At 45.2% G+C, this 22,812-nt stretch overlaps 1 protein-coding gene across 1 annotated transcript in view; it reads left to right on the top strand.

Moving 5' to 3' along the window:
• LOC105568314 (ecdysone-induced protein 74EF) overlaps nucleotides 1–22,812 on the top strand; it is a 181,264-nt gene that overhangs the window by 137,306 nt on the left and 21,146 nt on the right. Inside the window, exons 5-7 of the mRNA XM_012023888.1 lie at nucleotides 6,226–6,486; nucleotides 9,106–9,273; nucleotides 10,006–10,248. Of these exons, the coding sequence (XP_011879278.1) occupies nucleotides 6,226–6,486; nucleotides 9,106–9,273; nucleotides 10,006–10,248 (672 nt within the window). The remainder of the gene's footprint in view (nucleotides 1–6,225; nucleotides 6,487–9,105; nucleotides 9,274–10,005; nucleotides 10,249–22,812) is intronic.

Raw genomic sequence — 22,812 nt, 5'->3', positions numbered from 1 at the left:
TAGAGCTTCGAATTTTTTATGTTTTTAATAATTGACCCAAATTTTTTGCGTCTTTCATTATGAAATATACTAAATTAACAAATTAATTTACCATCTATTCGTATATCGAGGATTCCATCATCGCGCGTGATTAAAAGAGTGTTACGTGATTATTAAGCGGTAAACGTTTCGCGCGATTTATTTTATTTTCGATGTTTCCCGATGAAAAATATTCATCAATTATTTGTTACATTGTGGTATCTCTCTCTCTCCCCGCAGCCCCCTCTCTTTTTTGAACAATTTGACGTAACGGCCTCTAATTCTGACAGGACTCTGAACATCGAATCGACGCCGACTGTAAATCAACACGCTTATAGTGCTTTAACGATCTCGATTAGTGTCAGATTGTATTCGTCAATATCGATCGCGCGCAATCGCGATGGAGTGGCTCACTTTTGTTCTCGCGCGCCGTCATAACGATTCTTCCCGGCCGTTATAATGTCACTTACCCCCTTTACGTATCTTCCTTATCTACGTTTATCGAAACACGTTCCGCAGAAGTCACGTAATCGATTTAAATTCTTTCACGTATGCCACCTTTTTCCAATTCCCTACACTGAGAAAAATTGTCACTCGGATAAACCAATTAAATAGTGTTTCCGATGGTTACTTTCTCCGACAAAATTATGGATGTTTATCCGACGAAATGCAGTCACCGATGAAATTTGATCGAACAACCGATCATATTTTCCATCGGATATCCAATTTAATTGGATATATCCGTTTGTTATTGTGTAATTGGATTTTCCGATTATATTTAATCGGACATTTTTCTCAGTGTATAGATACACATACTTGATAAACCGAGTGTTAACTCTTTCAGAGTTCTCGGTTTGGACAAAGTTAAGTAAAGATAAATAATTTGAATCTCGACACCGTTTGCTCTAAAATATTCCTCTTTTTTTAATTATAATAGCTATATAAAAGAGCTATGGTTTGTAAAAAAAAAGTTAGAGTTTGCGTTAAGTATATTTTCGAAGCCAATTCGTTTCTTAATACACGAGATTTGTCTTGCACACTCCTGTTGAATGATTCATTCGATTTTGCACGGAAAGGATTAAGAGAATCTCGCGGGAACGAAGAAGTTGCTTCATCAATATACAAAGCGATAAACGATCGCTAAATTACGTAATGACATATGCCGTCGTCCGATAATTGTGTGATTAAACGCGCGCCGGCGATAGCACGCGGAAATACGAGATGATCGATCCGGCTTTAATCGCGATCTGCACTACATGCATTTACATGCAGACTTTAATCACAGGCACGCATAATCTGTGAGAAATAACCTTTCGTATCATTGCTCTATGATGCATATATCAGCGGGAGATAGAAGAGATAGATAAGGAGAGATACTCCACTAATTATATTTGCATAAATCTAACGAGAGACACGAAATAAATATGACAAGATCGCGAAAAGAACAACCGGAATTAATAATGCGAGACAACATTCAATGCGAACAAATAAACAAAGTGGTTTTTAACAGCTTATGGTTCGATGATGCTGAATGTTACATTACATAAGCTGGATTCGAGTTAAAGCCGTATTTTCCGAGAAGTAAGTTTCAACAACAGTTTAGTATTAAGTTAGGAGATAAACGCGTGGCGAAAATGAATAAAACAAGTTACAAAAATCGAGGTACGAACGCAAATTACGACCTTTTATGTCTTACAGAAGAAAGATGTATCGTCTTTCTTTAAGTTTCTGTGTAAAAAAAAAAAGGGATGAACTTTCACGCTCATCGTATTTCATCTTCTTTCAAATGGAAACGTTTCGCCGCAGGCGAGCACGAAAGTGCGTAAGCACCTGCTGCGTTTCGGGCGGATCATAGTATACGTTTCGCATTGCGTCACTACAACGGTTACGCTCTGATAATACCGACGGTAGTCGCTTCCGGCAGGAAAAAATCGATATTATCTATGATATTTTTAGTTTGTACTACATGTAGCTTCCAATGTCGTACAATTTTTCGAGCATATTATCAGTTTGCGGAGCATGAGTGATTGCGAACCGAAGCACGTGCGTTTTCCGTCGGCAGTCGATCGATAATCGCGTGTCGCTCGAAGGAGATCGATCATAATACCTCGGGGCTGTCTTCGGGCCTTTTTGCGTGATCGCCGATGGCGAAAGACCGGCGAATCCGGATTTCAACGTCCCCGGGACGCGCGCGAGATAACGCGGCTCGCCTCCTTTTTCGAGGCGGCGCAATGTGGGCATGTGTCCCTCGCTCGCGTGTGCAAGTACGCGTTCATACGCACCTACGGTGCCGCTCACATGTAAAAGAGTCGTCTCTTCTGCCGTGTGTTGGACGCACGTGATGTCACATAGAAAGAGAGAGTCGTTACCGTTACGCAATGCCGGCCACGCCGCACCGGGACGCCCGCGTGTGCGTGTGCGTGCGCGAGAAAGTTGCGTGGCCCGGCCAAACGCTGACCTTACGTACTGCTCGCGCGCGCTTACACGTGCGTACGCACACACCCGAGAGATTCATACGATCGTACGCGTGTGCGAGTAAACCCGTTTCGTTACTATTCGACGTGGCCTTAAAAAAATTTTGTCGGTGTGAGGAAATTGGCAATTAGTAAATTTTAAACGTTTGAGCGCTCCCGTTCGCAACAACATTTTCTGCAGTTTTTAAGAGGTGATTAAATACTGATATTTATATATCGGTCATGGATGTATACCTAGAAGGGTTTAAGTGTTTTGATTCTGCATATTTCTTGAATATTAATAATAAATGAATATACGATGTGTATTTATAATAGCATAATTCTTGGAAAAATGATGTTGGCAAAATGTTGTTTCATAATCCTACAAGATTATTATGTATGTTTATAACATATATAATAATTTTTTTCTAAGAGCACTTTCTTCCTTCGCTTTAATGGATAATTTTATGCCTAATTTTGATAGTCTCGTTATGGTGATTAAAGTTGCGCGCGGTGCATATAATTTAACGATCCGATGTGAATGATACTTGGCGGGCGAGCGAAACGAGTCTCGGGCTTTTAGAAACTATGAAAACCAGGACGTGGTAATGGTGATTACGGTGAAACCTTGCCGACATGTCGATACACCGGAAGTCAGCCTCTGGTACGGGAGAAACGGGCAGGAAGCGCCGCGCAGAAGGTGAAAACGCTGTGAAAACTCGAACCGGCGACTCGAAACGCGCGCGGTCGATGCGGCTAGACAGCCCATCCTTCGCGGCACTCGAGGGCGAGTCAAGGCTAAGCAAGGTCGCGCATCACCCTTTCGAGTTTCCGGTGGGCGAGCGAGATTTATCTCCCCCGCTCGCGATTGTGCCGAGCAAACATTTCGATTCGGTCGATCCGTCGAGATGCCGGCGATTGAAAGAGAAGAGCGATATTTTGACACGAGATCTAATAAAAATGATTTGGCCGATTTTAACAGACACGACTATTAAAACTAAGGAGAGTTAAAGGAAAGCAATGATTAATTTCGACAGGCGAGTGTTTTCAAGCTTAACCGCGTTTATCCCTTTCTTGTTTTCCCGGAACAGACGGCGGCGAGTAATAAAGACACACGATCGTTAAATCTCAGCAGTCGATTAAATCTTCGTAATAAATTGTTATGTGTGATAAAAATGCGAAACGGCACACTTGGGTCGCGCGCATCGGCCCCGGATGCGCCTGCAAAGGTGCGCGGGGACTAGCGACAGTAGTTTTGAACAATGCCGGAGCATCGTTTACTTCCGGGAGCCTTGAGGTGTTTGGAAGACGCGCATCCTACTTGATCGTGGCGGATCTCTAAAAATAAATATTACGAGTACACTCTTCGATTGAGAAGAATGCGACTCGCATTTAGTATCCATCTTCGTACGCGCCGTTTTATTGGGGGGAAAAAAAAGATTTATGAACGAATCGTGATGTATTTTTGTAAGTTTACGTGCATAAGGGGACATAATCCCTAATTAATTTGACGTCTGGGCATATGACACTGAATTTAACTGTGATTTGTCGATCGACGTGATCGTGTAATTACCGAGTCGATTCACGATTCGGCGTCTCGCGGTGACGTCAATAATCGATTCGCACCGTGATTGTGTTTGTACGCGCCTGATTTTCGCATGTCAACGCGCTATGATTTTAATACAACGTTCAATTTTGGTCTTATCTGAGACTCGTCTTATCTAAGATTATAGTAATTGGACGAACGCGATGCAATGTTTAAGTGGTAAGATTGTCAATTATTGTATAACCATCAATTATACAAAAAAGATTATTAAAACGTTCAAAATAATAATTGCTATATCCTATGTTTTTAAAAATAACGCAAAAAAGTATTTAATTACGTACCTTACAATCGCAAAAAATTCGAAATAGCAGCGGAAAAATTCAAAGAACGCGACACAGCTCGCAGTAGTTTCGCAGCGCAATCGCCCTGAGACGCGAAGGGTTATTAATTACACTACAACAATACTTTTTTTTCCGAATACTGTACGGCAACAATGAAAGGGTCTACGCGAGGATGTTGTATTCTTTGTTTCCGCGGCGAGTAACGCATCCGTGGTTATTACGAAGTTACGGCTCTTACGAAGTCACGGAGATACGCAATTTCTATAGCGGAGGCGAAAATTATTCATGGAAATGCCGGCTTGTAATCAACTGTACTTCTACGAGGCACATTAACTGGCGGTTTTTACGCGATTTCATTGATCGCCGTGCGATCTGTCCGATTCAGGCGTAATATACCATTATGGGGATCTACTCTGACAGATATTTCCAAAAACTGTGAAAGTTTTTACCTCGCAAACTCGATCCAGGTATCCGTGCTTGACTTCAACGGACAACGTTACTTAACGTTATATGACAAGCAGTAATAAGAATGCAAAGTCGCAAAAGAATTATTAGAGGGCATTAATAAAATTTACGATGACTGATAAATTTCTGCGGTATTTAGCCACGGTGAAAAAGCGATGTAGAATTCGATGCTTCTCATAAATATTGGTTGAAGCAACCGGGTTTATTTGATCAGGTTTCTGTGAACACATCGAATATCTCTAATATTTCTCCATCGTAAGACTTCTGAGGCGCATGCCAGTAGGAGATCGGACACGTTGCCCAATTCACGTCCATCTCCCGAAAGCGAGGGGACGAAGAACCTGCGCGCTCTTTTCGCGGCGAGGAAATGACAGAACTCGCAAGGGGAGCGCTTCGATCGAGTCGCGGTTTCAATCAAGTTGTTCGCCGTTCGCCATTTTCCACGGCGGATTTTTCGGGCCCGCTGCCGCGAGAAATTGCTTAATGAAGCTGCCGCGGCTCGGCATCGCCTGAAAGGAAGGTAGAAACGTTGCAGTGGGTCAAGGAGAGACGCCGGCTTTCACTTCCTCTCGGCAGCCAGCGCGAGTTCCTCGAGAACGCCTCCCGAGCCGCGGCTTTTTTCCCTTCTCCTTCTGTCGTTCCTCTCGTCGTGAGAATGTTTATCCGCCTATGACTACGCTTAATTATATCGACGGACGAGAAGATACGTTTATCTCGCGAGGGACGAACTGGATCCAATTAATCTCAAATGGAGCAACGCGCACGATGCAATACGAATCAAGCGACTTATCTCGGAGCGTCATTTTTAAATTAATGAGAAATAGGTTCCTTATTTTGTAACAGAGTTCGCGCGGCTCGCCCGATTAATTTTGATAGCGCGGCGATTAAAAGTTACACTGTACTTCGATTTCTGAAGTAACAACTCGTCGTTAGCTTTACTTTTGATACTTATTTCTCTTGAGATTAATATCTATTGACATTCCATTACACTAAGTGTCGGTTGAGATTATTTTTTGGAATTTTTATATTTCGTAACACGACTTCATACTTTGTAGATAGAGTGAACCGCGGAAAAATCTGGAAACGTAAAGATAAGGGGCTAATAAATTTGTTTACAATTCCAATAAATTCAAGACAAATCAACTTTTAACTATACGCTTGAATCTCCCTTGTAATATTCACAGAGAAACAATTAACTCTGTTTCTCCGCATATTTATTACTTGACACGAATTGATAGAAAAATCTATTCGCCACTTACTCTCGTCTGCTTTGTTACAATTTTTACCCTTTATATTCTATCACCTACGCACAATAACTTGCGCGAAGTATTCGCGTAACGCGTTGCTAAACAAGATTAATGCCCGCTTATCTAAACGATGTATCTCGTTATCTTTGTTACAGTGGACACCAGGGAAGTCCAGCCGCACGACCCGAGCGAGAAAGAACAGCTGGGCCTCGCGAGCGTAAAAGTGGAGCCGGGGTCGACTAGCGCGACGACCACCAGCAGCACGGGGACTCGTCTGCTCCACGGTATCCTTTCCCAGCATCCCCAGCAGCACGGTCTGGGGCTGCAGAATGGATACGGCCGACACTTGGCCGGTCACGCACAGATGGGCCAACCGCCTTACACCACTGCCGCCATCGCCACGACGAGTACGCCAGGTAATGTCTCGGTGGCACATCACGGCCTTATAAAAATGCTAATGAGACTCGAGTGTCGCGGGTGATCGTCTATGAGCCTTTTCGGCGATAGATTAGCCAGCGTCATAGCGACGTTGACAGATTTTCAAGAAGCTTTACAGCATTTAGTATAATATACAGGGTGAACTAAACCCACCGAATATCCTTTTAATCACAGATTCTTTAGAAAATTTCAAGACAAAAATGTCGGGCTATAATAGTTTTTAAATAATAAGCGATTGTACTTCACAAACGATAGGCCTGAGTTTTCCCGCTTCTTTACGCATTGTATTAGTATCTTCTCTTTACGAGCGATGGTATAATTTTTACAACATTAATGATGTGAAATATGAAGAATAGGATTGAAACGAAACATGAGAGGACTTGAAAGTAAATTTGATAAATTTTCAGTAGAATTTAATATCTATGCGTTAAACAAAATATAAAGAAAATAGATGCTAATGGGAATTTGATATACAACAATAAAAATGTTAAAAAATATAATATCGAAGTGAAGCATTGAAACATAATAAAACGGGAAAGAGAAAGTAAAATAAGCACAGCGTAGAAGAGTTTAGAAAATTCCTTGACATTTCTCCATTTCGTTCAGAATTTAATCGCAATGTCGATATTGTTTCTTAAATTAGAATGAGTTATTTAAAAAAAAGTAAACTTGTAAGAGCTTATGAAAAAATATATACGTCAAAGTCATATTTACGCTGCTTTATCTGACTCGAATAATTTAGTCATACGTAGGCTTTTATAGCCTCCATCCTGAAATACACAATGCGTCTAAAAATTTCATAGTTGTGAATTGTATTGTGAATCAAGATATGTTATTCGCGAGCAAGGAGATTGACATTTTGTGGATTGACATTTGCTGGATAAAATAAGACACCAATTAATTGGATCGCGATATGATAGCTCTTGTACTCTTGTTCGTTACCGAGGTGACAACTGTAGTTCACTTGGACGTTTTGCCGAGTAATTGCATCACGGTGCTGCTGCTGCTAATTGACCGAAGAACAGAACAATAATCAAACGCGACAGCAGTTAACAAGAGAAAGGGGGAAAAAAATTCTTGGCGCGATTTCGCAAGAATGACCGTAATACGACGCGTAATAACGACGTAAGCCAAATTTCCGCGTTCGTAATCCGTAAGTTACAATTAGTGGATCAATGTCGATTTCACAGAGCTGGGTTGCGCAACGGTAAAAATCGTGCACCGAGTAACGAGCCGACCGTTGCATATTCGGCAGGAATTCGGGCGTAAGACGGTTCTTAAAATACTCGACTCGATCGTTGCATAAAGCAGCACCGGTCGATCGGCGGGATTCGTGGCGATCGGCTTGCGCCAGTCTTGCACGATCGTCTTGCGTAACGCGGCGATGAGGACGACGGCGATGATGACGCTGACGACGGCGACGATAAAAAGGAAGAAAGACGGAGAGAAGACGGGAGCGAAACAGAGCAATGACTCGTGCAGAATCCTTTGGGACTCGTTTGAGACGGTTAGCCGCGCCGCGAGGGAGAAAGAGAGAGAAAGGGAGAGGTACCGTGGGAAGAGTCGAGCGATATGCATACCCAATGACCGGATGACCTTCGCCCGTTGCATAAAGATGCCTTTAATTGACGGCGCGCGCGAAAACACGTTCGGCATGACACGGCTCGGCGACGCTCGATAAAGCAAAGCTCGAGCGAGCGGGAGAAGCGAGAGCCGCTGGACCACCTCGACGGGGACATCTAATTTGTTTAAAGCTGCGGACGAAAGCGACGTGTACGCGGGGCTTTAATTTAGGGCCTGGCGAAGAGCCGAATCCCTCGATCGCTAATTTATCGTCGTCCGCGTAATATGTTGAAGCGAAACGTCGATTCGATTGTCACGTATACTTCGTATTCATTGGTTATTTAAACCGACACGTGGTCGCTCCGGTGATGTCAGCAGCGAGGAATGGTACCGAAATTTCTGTGGCTAATTGTGCTTTTGCAAAAGAGACGGCGTTCCGAGGGAGATTACAAGTAAAACTTGGAGTACACGAGTTAACACGCAAGGAAATTGGGGATAATTTTAATGCACAAGGCATAATGGTATATTGGATTAGAAAGTGTTGCGAAAGTGAAATGCATCACCTGTCGTGTAATTCTATTTGTAATTTTACTTCATTAACGAAAAGATATTGTTTAAGATATACCAAGATTGTAAAAAAAAACACCCAAGAACGTCTGCGAACGACGAAAGTAAGAGTTCCGCAGCTATTCGTTTCAATAATTTTGATTTATTTCGAACTAGAGTGTACGCAAAAGGCACATAGTTCGCACTGCGAACGTAACTTTCGACTCTTGTAGCTTTTCGCAAAATAATCCTCGTTGGCGCCGCGCGCCTTTTTCGACGAAATAATAATGTTCGCAGTGAGGCTGATGCAATTCTTTCTCCGTACAATCCTCTCGAGTGCCTTCTATTTTATTTATCGCGCTGTTCCGCGCGAAACGGAATCGCGCGAGATTAATTGACGGTGTCGCGTCTTATCGCCAGCCGTAAACTCCTCCGGCTATTTATCACAGAGGACGCGTCTCCTCCCTTTGTTTCATGGCTGGAAGCAGGAAGCGGATCACTGCCAGCGAGCCCAGCGGACAGCGGAGTCAGCGACGTCGAGTCCAGCACGTCCTCCGGCGGCAACGAGGACGCGAATCTCTTACTGAAAGCCAGGCTCAATCCTAATTCGTCCCTCCAGCCGAGTCTGGCGTCTCATCACTCCCATCTGTCGTCGGGTGAGCTCGATCTTTGTTTTTACGCACGATCGTACTGACGCGCTTAACGTAGACGAGAAAAAGAATTCTCGACCAAATTTTATGTTTCAGACAAGACTAAGTTTTGTAACAATGAGCGTTTACGCGAGGGATTCTTTTTTACTTGCTTTCGCAAAAATTTGTAACGAGTAATTAGTTGCCTAATACGTGCGTTGTTATAAAGAAATTTATCTGCCTGGTAATTAAGGAACTAAGATTCACCTGATTCATACGAATCGATTTTGTCAAATCTCCCTCAAGGCATAAACGACGCTAAATATATACGTAATATTTATATTTATATAGTACTTAAACGTCATATCTCGATTGATAAGATCTTGATATTGTTCTCGGAGGCTGACAACCTGTTACAATAGATTGTAAATATAAAGAGTTGGAAATTTGTTTTACCTCCCAAAGATCCACGTAATCGCACGAAAATATTTCTAAGCGATATACATATTTATTCATCAAGTTTTTCAGTAAACTTAAATGCGATTGTGAATTAGATACTTGAATAATTTAAAGAAAGATTATTTACCGTCGAAAAAATAATTTCGCACGAGGGGAGACGGTTGTTGTAGAAGCAAGGCTGATGGATTGGGATTTGATCGAATTTAAAGTCAACTCGAAAGTTCCGAAGAAAAAAAAAGGAACTTGAAAGTTCAACATGTACGTTCTTATTGAGCGCCTCTATTGATTGCCCGATAGCAGCACTCGGCAGATCAGCCTGCCACAGCCCCGGTGTGTACCCGGGGTCGACGGCAAGCTTCCTGTCGCCCACCTATCATCCTCATCAGCATCATCCCTCCCAGTACCATCCACATCGGGGGAGCTCGCCGCACCATCAGCACAGCAACCACACCATGGGTCCGACGATGGGGCCGCCTCACCACCACCATCATCATCAAGCGCAGGGTCTCCAGCATCACTTGCATTACCGCCAGGCGTCCTCACGTAAGTTTTCAAACTCTAATTTATTACAACGACGTAATTGGCGGAATTAGCGAGCCCCGCTGGGAAACTCTCCCCCAAGAATCCTCGATCATTTCGAACAATAGGCAATAACGGGTAATGACAGATAATGCCCGGTCGATGTGTCGGACCGGTGACCGATTAAAATTCCGTCGTCGGGAAAACGCGGAAATTAAAGGGGGAAAAAATCGGTCGAGAGTTGCGAGCTTGGGACCTCGAAATTTTACCCTCTACGTGGAAGACACGGATAGCAATCTGGCGACTCAGATTTCATGCTAGACTTACAATGAGGCGGGCCTTTTCTTTGACCTCGTTTACTTATCGGCAATTTCGACGATAGTAGATGTATCTCTGTTCCCATCGCGATCGATCGGCGGTCGGAAAGAGGAAGAAACGGGAAAGCGCGGGGGATAGGGGGGATGAATACTCGATGAAACAGTGATTTCAGTATCTCGCGGTGGCATCTGAAGACTGGATCGTCGTGACGTAACGGCGGTAGCCCGTAGAGTTTATTTCGACTTCGTAGATATCGATTCGATCGCCGTCGACCAACCAAACGCGGAATATTTTCGCTTTTGACGAGTTATCACGCACGCGATCGTAAAATGTCTTCGGCGATTTAGCGACACTGTATCATCATGTCCTTCTATCATTTTTGACATGTGTTCGAAGCTAGATTTATTTTAGAAAATATTGCAAAAAAATGGGAGTTACATTATTGAATCGGCGATTAAAGAATATTTATATCTTTGTTAAATATGTCAAAATGAGTGAAACTTATAAATGTGAAAGACGAAAATGAACGACACTTTTTTGTTAATCTGTAACTTTATAAAATGCTACAACTTGAAGTAAAATTATCGCGAACAAGAGAAATATTAACGTTATTTGGCGTCGAGAGTTCTCTGAATAGTTCAATTTTTTTATTTTTATTTTCGCCGCGCTGAAGATGACCCAAAAAGGGGATTCGAAACGTTCGCTTTTAGATTCATTATTAGTTTGTTTATACGTGTGAGATTATTTCAATATACGCGCTCTACTGTCAGCGCTCGACTCTTTATCTGTTGCCTCTAAACCAAGCGAACGAATTTCTTTATACAGTGCATACCTAACGCGCTGATACTTTTATTTCACTTTCCGCTATGGGATACTAAGCGAAACTTTATATAGCTTTCTCACATTGTATAGCGCAATAGGCGCACGGTACACCGAATGACACCGATAAACGCTACGTATATGTTATACCGATTGCTCAAGTACGCGCGGTTAATGCGACCAACACAGATACTCCACAATTTTAATCTAACAGACGCGAGAAAGTGATAAAGGAATTAGAACGTAAATCCGCGATTTCGAAGACGTGGTCGCGGGGCAGAAGAAGTTGGGCCGAGTTTCTCGTATCGCGCCAAGGCAGGAAGCGTCTAGCTCGTCCAAGAGGAGGACTTCCTCCGCAGCCAAGGTGCCAAGTGAAAGGATTCGCCTTGTCATCGCGGAGAACGTGGAAGAGAGCGATCGCACGAGCGCCGTCGCCGTCGTCGACGTCGTCGCTGTCGCTGTCGACGACGGCGACGTCGACACCTCGGAGCGCGACTCGACTCGTCTCGTTCTCGTGACCCACTTTCCGTTCTCCGATTCGACGGCCCAGATTCGCTTCCTGCCGCCGTAGCATTTCCGTCTACGCTCTCGCATCTCTTGACAGACGCTGTTTTCTCCTTCGATACTTACAATCTCCGTTGAGAAATAACAGATATTTTCTTCGCGTACCTCCACGCGCCTAGACGACGATCAAGAAATGCTCCCGGTGCTTACCGGCTGTTTACGAACTTTCCAAATTCTGCCCGAGCTCTGTTCGAGGCAGAGCCTTCGAAATTCATTCAAGATTGGTCGAGCGTGGTTTTCATTGATTTACATTTCGTGAATTTAGAGTACGGAAATCCGATAATTTTTCTATCCATCCGTGATACGAGGTACAAAAGTCACGTGTAACTGCATTCTCGTGCTCTCATAACGTGACGGCAAACTTGTCGACGTTGAAAGTGAGCGCGATCCTCGAGATTCAATTCCAAGCGTAAAAATTCGGCCCGCGATAAGGAAGTTTCGAAGGAGGTTGCGCTCCAAAATGAAGCATGTCAGCGGTGCTGAAATCGAGGACGCCGCGGAACAGCATTTCGCGGATTGCGGACACCCGGGGCGTTTAGGCTTTTACCGATTCGCCGACGTGAGGCCTCGGTAGGTACGCGCGGCCAACTCGCGTCGAGATGTCGCGGGAATTAATTAGACGGTGACGATGTGGGTCAGTTGCGCGTCGGTTTGGGCCGCCGCGCGCGATATATAATCGCGGGACGTGATCGACGAGCCAGGAGATCTCTCGGTCGCGATTCCGCGGCGCGCGGCTCTACGCCGTTAAGTTCATTCTACAATGGACGCAAGACGCTGAGCCGCAACGCAAGAAACCGTGCGATCGCAGTCAGACATGCGAAGAACGATCGACTGTCATTGGCCAATTTCTTGCGCTACGGTTTTAATGTCTTGCGTCCATTGTAGAATAAACTTAAAGAGGGTTCGACGCGGGATCGGCAGCTGATCGCACGTCGACGAGCGCACCTGGCGCCGCGGAGACAGCCGCGCTCTCGGATCAGCGCCAAGGTTGGTTTCTTGACGAGCCACGGCTCGAGGTGGAAAGCGCTCGCCGGCGTACAATCGCGGTGAAATTCTCCGCGTGCGAGCGCGGAGTATCAATTATCCCGGCGAAAAGAAAATAGAAGAAAGACCGCGGCGCGGATAGGCAGGCGCGCGCGTCTCGGGCGGAAGCCAGCGCTCGTTGCGTTTTATTATGATCGCAGCCTGCAATTCCCGCCGTGACACTGTCGACAATGAGATCGAACTTTCCCTAATTGAAAATATCCCGCGCGCGAGACTATCTTTAACCTCCTTTTTACGACCGTTTTGGCCGGGGGGGGGGGGAATTACCGTGTGTGTCTTCGGCGCGTTAAAAACGTCATTCCGCATTCGTGGCTGCACGAAAATACGAATGATCGCCGTTCACCGAGCCGTAAATCGCAGCTGCTCGAAATACGCTAATAAGACGGCACACGTTAATGACAATTTCCGTGGCACGGAATAAGCTCTTGCTCTTCGATAACGACTCTACGGCGAGCCCGTAAAATTTCGCAAGGAATGCCGCGAAAACCTTCGCGTGTCGTTACTTTATCCCGATACTTGCGCGAAAAGCGTCTCGCTTGCTTTCTCGGGCGAAATGTTATGCACAAATTAAAATGCACAAATCAGATGCTCCCGAAAGTAACTTCGATGTTAGATAAAATATTTACTTAAGATAAAAGAATGACTCGCGTGAAATTTAGCGTCTTATTTCGCTCTCTCGATTGAAATATTACGCATTAAATAGAGATTACGAGATGCTTCCGAAAACAGCTTCCATAATTCTTAGGTAAAATACTTATCAAATATTTATTTAAGATGAGAGAATAAAACACACGTGTGCAGTATTCCCTCTTTTCTCTCTCTCGCTTCTTTTTTTTCTAAGAAAAGAGAGGACACTGATGCCCGCGCAGAATTTGGAAAGTAAGGGACAAAAGTGCCGTAACGACACCGCGCTATACCGAGGCGCGCTCGACGAGCCTGCCGTGCCGCGCTCCGAGTAAAAGTGTGCCAGATTGTATAATCGAACGTGAATAAGCAAAATGTTACGCCATAGCGATTTGGTAACGTCGTCGGGCCCCCCTTCCTCTTACCGTGTCCGAAAGGCACGGCCGTGTTCCCATTGCGGTAGGCGCAACGGTCCGCGCGGACGGGAGAAAATTCAACCTGTTAAGGGTCGCGCGCTTCGATGCCGGATGTGTACGGGGTCGCATCCGGATGTCCAACAACGGCAAAGAGCGCTATTCTCCGAAGAACACTGACAATTGTTTCCCTCCTCAGGCTGGAGGGAGGAGAAGTCGTTTAACGTTGAAGGAATTAAACTCTGGCGAAATAAACGAAATCTCTCTCGCGCGCTTGTTAACTTTACGATCTGCACTAATAAACGGGGTTTTTTTCGGATTATCTAGGTTGCTTTTTAACAGGTAGACGCTTTAACATTTCTCAGGTTTTCGGGCAGAAACCGTCGGTCCCGAATTTGATGTCCGATTGCCAAGATATTTAACGACAATTTTTTGAGAGAAACTATGAATAAAATTCAGGAAATATCGCAGATTCGTCTCTTTCGACCCGCGATTCGGCCGAATTAATTGATTTAATCAATCGTTGTGATCGAGTGCCGTTTGTGCGGAAATGCTCTCAAAACTTTATACGCTCCGTTTCCGAGGTGGAATACCCACAGGCATTTGTAACTAGAGGTATTACGGTTCAATAAACTGTTTCATAAAATTAGGCTGATGTATCTCTCTCGCTCGATGCGATTTTGTCGCGTGTCGAATAGATATCTCTTTGGCGCGTCGGCCACTGCACCGCGAGTGGAGTACATCCGCGAAAATTCGCGCGCCGCCAGAATCGCGCCCGAGCGATTTTCCGCGATTTCGCCGGAGCCAATTGGCCATCGGCCCCTTTTATCTAGATCACTGTACCGCGCAAACATTGCGCAATCCGCGGTAAGAGTGTCCGGCGTATACATAACTCGGTCTACAGGGTGTCGCGTACGAAGCCCACTTTCTGTTCTCAGCTTTCCTTTCTTTTTCTTTTCGACCAGTTTGGGATCCTCGCGCTTATCGAGGCGAGAACGAGACGCCTTCTTGCAATTGTCCGAGCGTTTATACCGCGGGTATCGATCCGTTAAATCGATGGCGCGCTTGTTAAAGCCAAATTGTTCGGCCGGCCCGATCGATAGTCGCGAGGAGGAAGGCGGGATACGCGAAGTCTAGAGACCCTTTAATCAGAGACTGGTCATAAGAGTTCGTCAAATTCCCGATTCTACGATCGTAGAAGAGTGAGCCTATGTTTGACGAACTCTTAAGCCTATCACACAATAGGAATAGAGAATAACACAGGCAACGGGAATAACTAAATTCCAACTTACCAGAAACCGTGTATCGACGCACAATGAAATAGGCAATAGGAACAGAATATCCGACGCGTTGGATTTCTGTTCCCTGTTCCCCGTGCATGACCTACCTGACCAATCACAGCTGAGACTGGGGACAGGCACGTGGTTTCAAACAGCAAATGATTGGACAGCACTTCTGTTGCCAACGAATCACCGTGCCTTGGCATTACATAGCTTTCTGTTCCGTATTTCTACTCCTTGTTCCTATTGCCTGTGCTTTCCTATTGTGCGATGGGCTTTATGGCCAGTCTCTGATTACAGAGTCTCTAGCGAAGTCGTTCGCGAAGTAGAAGATAATCAGGGGTGGTGTTTATCGGGTGAACTGTTCGCCTGTTCGCGGTCGGCCGCGTTATAGAGCTCTTACGGCGGGCGCCGCGTGCGCTACCGGAATAGCGACTCGGGGGGAAAGAATAGAATAGCGCGCCGCTATTTTCGGCCGGATCATCATCGAGCCGCGATTCGCCGTCCATTAGCGCCTCGGGGAACGTGTGAAAGACCCTTTAGGCACGCCGGGAACGAAAGTGACGCGCGCGAGGTGCCTTGGCAAACCGGCGTGGCACAAATTTTGACGCTGACGGCGCGTCAAGGCGAAAGTGTTACAAGGTTCCGGATAGCGATAGAACGTTCAATTCTCAAAGACGATCTCGTTTCCCCTCGCTCCGATTTGTGCCTGGCTTCCTCGCGCTCAAATCTCGTTTGCGCGTGGCGCGTATAAATTCCAAATTCGCCCAAGTTTTCCCGTGCGACGCACGCGTGTCTTGCGAAATTCTCAATAAAGGAATTACAGCCGCTGACAGCACGCGCGCGAGCAAAGACCGCTCAAATGTTAAGTTTTTACTGCAATTAAAAAAAGCCCGACGAAGAAGATATTACGTAAATATGCCATGTTCGAGAGATTTGCGATGTCTCATCTCTCGATTCATATCATTCGCTCGTACGTGTACTGTGTCAAGGGTAAGTCGGATTTTTCATGCGAATATCAATTACATTCTGGAACCTAAAGTTTGACGTCAAAGTAACCCGCGAATACATTAACATCTCTCGACTACCGAGAAGCGGTCGCCATCAAAACATTTCAGTCTTTTTCGGAGACGATGACAAACGATGTTGATACGCGAGATTACTTTATGCCGAGTGAAGAAATCGTCGTACGCCTTGTAACTCGTCTACATTAAATACACGTCGCATAGAGCATTCCATGCAGAGTATAAAAAAAATAAATAATATGAAACAACGCGGAGAAAATTCGACTCGACTGCGGAAAAGTGCAGTGAAAGTGTATTTAGGGAAGTGCGCCAACGGGGGGAGGGGGGGGGATCAGGAATGTGTCCTGGTTGCCCTAGATCAAGTACTCCTGAGATATTTTTAAAAGATCGCCAGACGCACCGACGTAATTTCGAACGCGCGAGATGCGTAGGCGGGAGAGACGATTTTGGAGAGGAGGCGGCGAAAAAAGAGGGGATTGGGGAACGGTTTCTGCCGCGGGAAATCGGCGGAAAAAAATAGAACGGCGCAGATTCGTCGGGGAATAACAGCCGCATTGCGAAAGAGCCCGGGGGTCGGACAAAGAGATCGTAAAAAAAGTTTCCGCGTGCACAGTCGGTCACCACACACGAGAAATCGCCAAGTAAAAAGCACCGTCGAATGGACGTATAATGTTATGCAGACATACCGATATCCTTGCATTTACATAAAATGCAAGATCATTATCAGAATACCAAGCCTGGTAGCGTCTCCTTTCCCCCCCTTTTTTTCCTCTCTTAATATTTCAATTTCGTTGACATTATTAAAATATTTCCGAAAGAGAAATGCTTATTTTATTCATACTTGTTTGAACCGGGAGGTTTAAATAATACGATCTTAATGCGCTTGATAGAATTTCCACTTCAAATACGCGTAATTTATTGCATCGATACTTTCCAATAATCGCTAACCGTACATATATTAGTATCTGAAGAGTTATCAAAAATTCGCGATAATATTGATACACTAAATACAAATCTATCTTCCTATTTACGCGTATGCTTATCGGGCGGTGATTTAATAACATGATTTACGTAATCTTCGCGAAATTATCTTCCGTATTGCGACTGTTTACGTTTAGAAAAGCGTATTATATCAGATATTAATATCACATGGAGATTCACGTGACGCGTTTAGTACGCCCGATATGCAATCGTATGATAGGATTAAGTTTATCTGCGCTAACACTCCTAAGGGAATTAATTAAATTCGAAGAGAATATTGGACTTGTCTTGAGTGCGCGCCGTATTCCTCGTCGTGAATTATCGGACGGAAATAATCTTTTCACAATTGCCGAGTGTGAGTCAAGAGAGCGCGAGAGGGAGGGAGAGAGACAGGATCATTTATACAGCTGTCGATTATCAGTCATCGTGAGATGCACTAGCTTACGCCGGGGTATTTTTCCGCCGCGGTTTACTTTGGCGATTGAAATCTTGTTTGGTACAAGCGACCGATGGCCGATAATGAGATAATACCAGGAAAAGCACGCCGCCATTAGCGCGCATGAGTTCGATTACTTTTGCGACTTCGATATCTGGGAACAAGTGTCTTTGAGCGTCAGAAGTGAGTCTGAGACGCGGCGCGAGTTCAAAGTGCTCTCGGTCAATATGTGCGCCGATGTACGTGTTCTGTTATTAACGAGAGCGTTCTTCGTTCTATCTTTAGCGTTTTCGTACCTCGTCACTTCTACCGACGTATCAAATTTTTCTCGAGAAAACGTCGAGATCCTTCGGAATCACCGTCGTTTTATATCATGTAATTTTTCTCTTCGTTTTTCTTTCCTTCATTTCAGAGATAATGCTTCGCGGCGGAGAAATGAACGTGAAATAAGGCGTAAAAGTAGTTGCAAATTATATATTTCGCCTCTTTACGTTCTTTACGCAGAATCGCCGATGATTGATTCCAGGACATCTCGGTTCGCGTTCGCAACGTTCGTGACTCAACCCTTTTTATCTCGAGGAATAAATGCGCGGAAACTGTTTGTTTTTTTCAAAGTTAAGGGAAATTGTTAGCCGGAGCGAACGAAGAGGGAAGAATTTCATGAAGCTGCGCGAGTACGCGTTAACGGCGCTGTGGAAGGGTCGAGCGCCACAAGCCTTACGTAATACGCGCTCGCGAGGCCGCGGCGAGTAAAAATAAAGGAACGAAACGGGTGATGCAGAGTGGATTCTAAGGCTAGAGCGGGTCTAGGTCTAGGTCGACTAGGCGCGGCCTGCCCTGGCGTACGTGTTGCGCTTCGTACGATAGAGTCCACTTCCTGATCGGAGATAACAACTTCCCTCGTCGGGAGCGTCTCTATCTGCAAAACGCTTAATCGACTTTTCGCTTTGATTTTCAACTAATTCGTAAACAACTCGAGCGCAAGGGAGACGGAGAATTTCGAGCTTATTTCACTATCTTAATTTTATTATTTCATGTAACGAGAAAACGTATTTACACTTAACAAAAAAAAATACAGAAAACTCCATCTTGAGAAAAATGACTTTTTAACAGTGACTGCCAAATCACTAAAATAAAAAATATAAAAACTCGTTTTGATTTTTTTCTGAAAATTATCTAAGCTCGTGATAAGTCAAAATATTTAGTTTAACATATTTTTGCAAAATGCGTAAGAAAAATTAGTGGGTTTTTTGTAGACGCATCGCAAGAGTTTTCTTACATCCCTCTCTTGCGATATTTTACTTGCCCCCAACTTTGATAGTCAAGCAATAAAGTTTGAAAAACACTTTAAATGCGCTCTCCGTTGCCCATGAAATCTACGAGGTTACAAGTTTACTTATGTACCTTTTGCAACAAACAATCAAGTCGACTTATAGTTCCCTTGCGTAGAGGCTCACAATTTCTTGGACAAGTTTTGACAATAAAATGACATTATTTTGCAAACTATTTGCTCGCGATCTCTTTATCGAATCAAACGCACGAGTGTATCGCGCTGCTGTATCGTATCCTTTCGCTCGGACGTGAAAGTGGCGAATCCGTTTCCCGAAACAGGTGCGCGGTTTCACCGCGCGAGGAGAGGAAAAGCGCGAATGAGAAACGAGACGCGCCGCGGCCGAGTCTAGGTCTAGGTGTAGGTCTAGGTCGACTAGGAAGGGGCGCGGCGGTCTACTTCCTACCCGAGGACGACAATCCAGCTTTCCTCTCGGAAATTGTTGGCGCGAAATGACGCCGATTGCTCAGGCGAAACGTGCACGCGCGCGCTATGAAACAATAGAACCGTGTCGGTACGTCGGGCGCCGATTTCCGCGATTATTCCTTTGATTCATCGGAGGAAAAACGCGCCGCGAGAAATTTCTCGTGGATGATGCCTCTCAAGGAATAGGAATCACCCGGAATAGTAACGATTCGCAATCGAGTCCCAGCATTTTGTTACGTTTTTGTTATATATTTGTTGATCGTGATAACAAAATTCACTCTGACAGATCGTATAATCGCCCTGCTTTTTTTTTCCTGTTACATCGCTAAAAGTGGGCACACTCGATTCACGCGGGAATCGTCGAGCAGACCGGCCGTTTTAGCATGAAAATCGAAAGTCGTCCGGTGCATTCACACCGTCAACACGTGACATTCTCGTGACTTGCTGATTAATGGCGTCCGCGGACTCCGGAAGTACGAGCGGTATCGGATTTTTTATTGTAGGCCACGGCACGTTTCGTAAATTGCACGCGAGGCAGAAAATAACGGGTCGCCATAAACGCTGCGTCGATTTCGTGGTGGGCGAGCCTCGATTCGCGCGCATACGTGCGCGCGCGTATGTGTGCGGGTTCTCGGTTTCTTTTCTTTTTTTTTCCTTGACCAAACGGACGCCGCGATGTTACACTTAGCCTGCACTCAATAATCCATCTTGCAAGGCAGATCCTCCCATTCTTCATTAATTCGTTATCTCTTGTTTGGATTGTTTTTTTTTATATTCTTGATATTTTTCTCTGATTACTTGTCGCAATTACTGTTTTGTAAACACGAACGTGCCGTTTTGAAGCGTAACGAAGTCTTGGTCTTCTCGGCGGGCTCGCTGGCCCTCGCCGTGGACTTTACATTTTCGCATCAAATTCTTAATTTCGCCAAAATTCAGAGCTTACGACTCACGGAATCTTCGCTCCTTGGCGAAATTTCGCTACAACCGTATCGCGCTGGCATCGCGCGATTCAATAAGTGCAAAGTTCCTTTAAATAGCGCCGCTAGCGTCCGTTGAATATTCATGAGGAAGTTAAACCTCCGTGTGGAATTCGTTACGATACCGCGCGAGGAAGGTTACGGAATTAAATAGTTCGACGTGCATTCGCTTTGCATTTGTGCCCCCTCGTGTAAATTGCGAACGGCCGATTGCTAGTTGCGAAAATTATTTCTGCACCGCGCGAGTGAAATTTATGCCGATATCTATCACATTTGCTACATCGATTATTGTTGCGTTGATACGTGTACAATAAATCTCGCTATGCAGATTGAAGAAAGGAAAACCTTTTTACCACGGAAGAAGCGATCAGTAAACAAATAGGCCAACTTTAGTAGATAATATGAAATTGAAGGTTTGCGCTTGAAAGCCTCGCAGATAAGGAAAAATTGTAATTAGGACGTCACGCTTACTTGGAAAACACTTATCTAATAAGAATATATTAATATACCCGAGCAAAATACGTGAAAGATAACCTTGTGGGAGGGAAATTCTAATTAGAACATCGCGTTTACACACTCAGGAGTCTATTATTTACAAAAACCCCATTAAGAGACTTAATTCAAGGCTGCATCATTCGCGCATCGTTCTTAAGATCATCCAGTACACGAAGCAGAAATTTTAATTAGAACGCCGCGTTTATCCGCGGAACAATTACTAAGAAACCATCGGTACGCATGCACGAAACAAAGTAAAATCTTGCTTTGTACCCGCCGTCTTCCGGATCGCGGCACGCGGGGGGGGGGGGGCGGAGGCGACAGGGGAAGAAGACGAAAAAGAGGCCGTCGATTCGCGCGTGCGGCGAACCGTAAAGTTAGCGCCACACTATGCGCGATTCGTGATTCGCAGAAATTCGTTATTACCCGCCACACTGTTCGTGATTCGCAGCTTGTCGTTCGTAATTCGTTCGTGTTAACTTGGACAACTTTTAACCTTTACCTATTATCACAGGACTTGTATCGTAAGTCTACAATCTGTCAAGTTTCAATATTACAGCGAACTCGGTTGGTTGCACTAGTGCGCACTGAGTGCACACTAAGCCTTGTTTACAGTCAATTCTTATATTCAACGATCATCTTAAATACCCCTTGCAACATTTCTTATCCGGAGAAATGGTCTATACAACGTTTACACCGGTCATTTTTGAACTAAATACTCTTTGAACATGTATTTAAGCCAAAGTTAAATACAAGAACCGACTATAAACAAGCCTTAGTGCGCGCTTAGTGCGCACCAGTGCAAGCAACCGAATTCGCTATTAGTAAAAAGGCTATTAGTCTCGTAAAAAAAAAAGTTCGGCCGGCGAATTAATGCGCACGGCGAATCGACGAATTTTTCCTCCACGCTGTCCGCGAATGGCGTATAGTGTGGCGCTAGCTTTAGGGATAAAATTCGCGTGCGTGGCGTCTTCCGCGCGCGCCCGCCGTCTTTCGGATCACCCTGTAGACGGGAGGAGGAAAGAAGGAGGACGTGAACGCGCTCGGCTTTACAGATAGGCGCGCATAGGCCGTGGCCAGGCTCTGGCTGACAGAGAGAAGCGCGTCCTTCCTGGGTCTCTGCCCCTGCACCGACGTGCGTATTGTAGTATTGTATATTTGCAGTGTACATATTATCAGAGCGCGCTCCTCTGTGTGCGCGCACTTGCCGTGCCCGCCGCGTTCGCGCTCGCGCGCGCGCGTGTGCGTGCGCGCGTATGCGTGTGCACGTGCACGCGCGGTGCCGCTGCCGTCGCCGCCGCCGCCGCCACCGCCGCCGCCGTCGTCGCTGCCGCCGGCAAAAATGCATAGCGCTGTGTTGCACCAGACGGTTCTCAACCGCTCGCGCGACGCATTTAGCCCTCCGTTCGCGGCTTTTGTTTACGACCGATTCGCCGTGTAACGAGGCGCGCTTACTTATTTCCTTCTTAAAAAAAAAAAAGAGGATAAATCGCACCCTCGAATCCGTTTGCGGTGTTAATCCGTCGCGTACGAGGCTCGTTTGAGGCACGAGGGCTGTAACTTAAGTCCGTAAATCGATGATCCACACGCGGCTTGAACGTTATCGAGTTTACAATGACACCTCGGATATATTTAGAGAGATACGGTTTCATTGTATAAAAGTCACGCTACGCTCGAAGATATATTTGGCGATTATACACCGCGCAAGATTCGCATTCCGTGCCGTTGCGTAAATAAGAAGAGCCGCGCTTTTCAGCGCGGAATTATTCCTGGGGGCAGATACCGCGGCGAGACGTTCGATAGATTCAGTGCAACGGCGATAGGGATAATCGGCGGCTGAAGGATGGTGCCCAGAG

This window comes from Vollenhovia emeryi, unplaced genomic scaffold (assembly GCF_000949405.1).
Source record: "Vollenhovia emeryi isolate VEMERY1.0 unplaced genomic scaffold, V.emery_V1.0 DF939130.1, whole genome shotgun sequence".
NCBI lineage: Eukaryota > Metazoa > Arthropoda > Insecta > Hymenoptera > Formicidae > Vollenhovia > Vollenhovia emeryi.
This window is presented reverse-complemented; position numbering and strand designations above follow the sequence as displayed.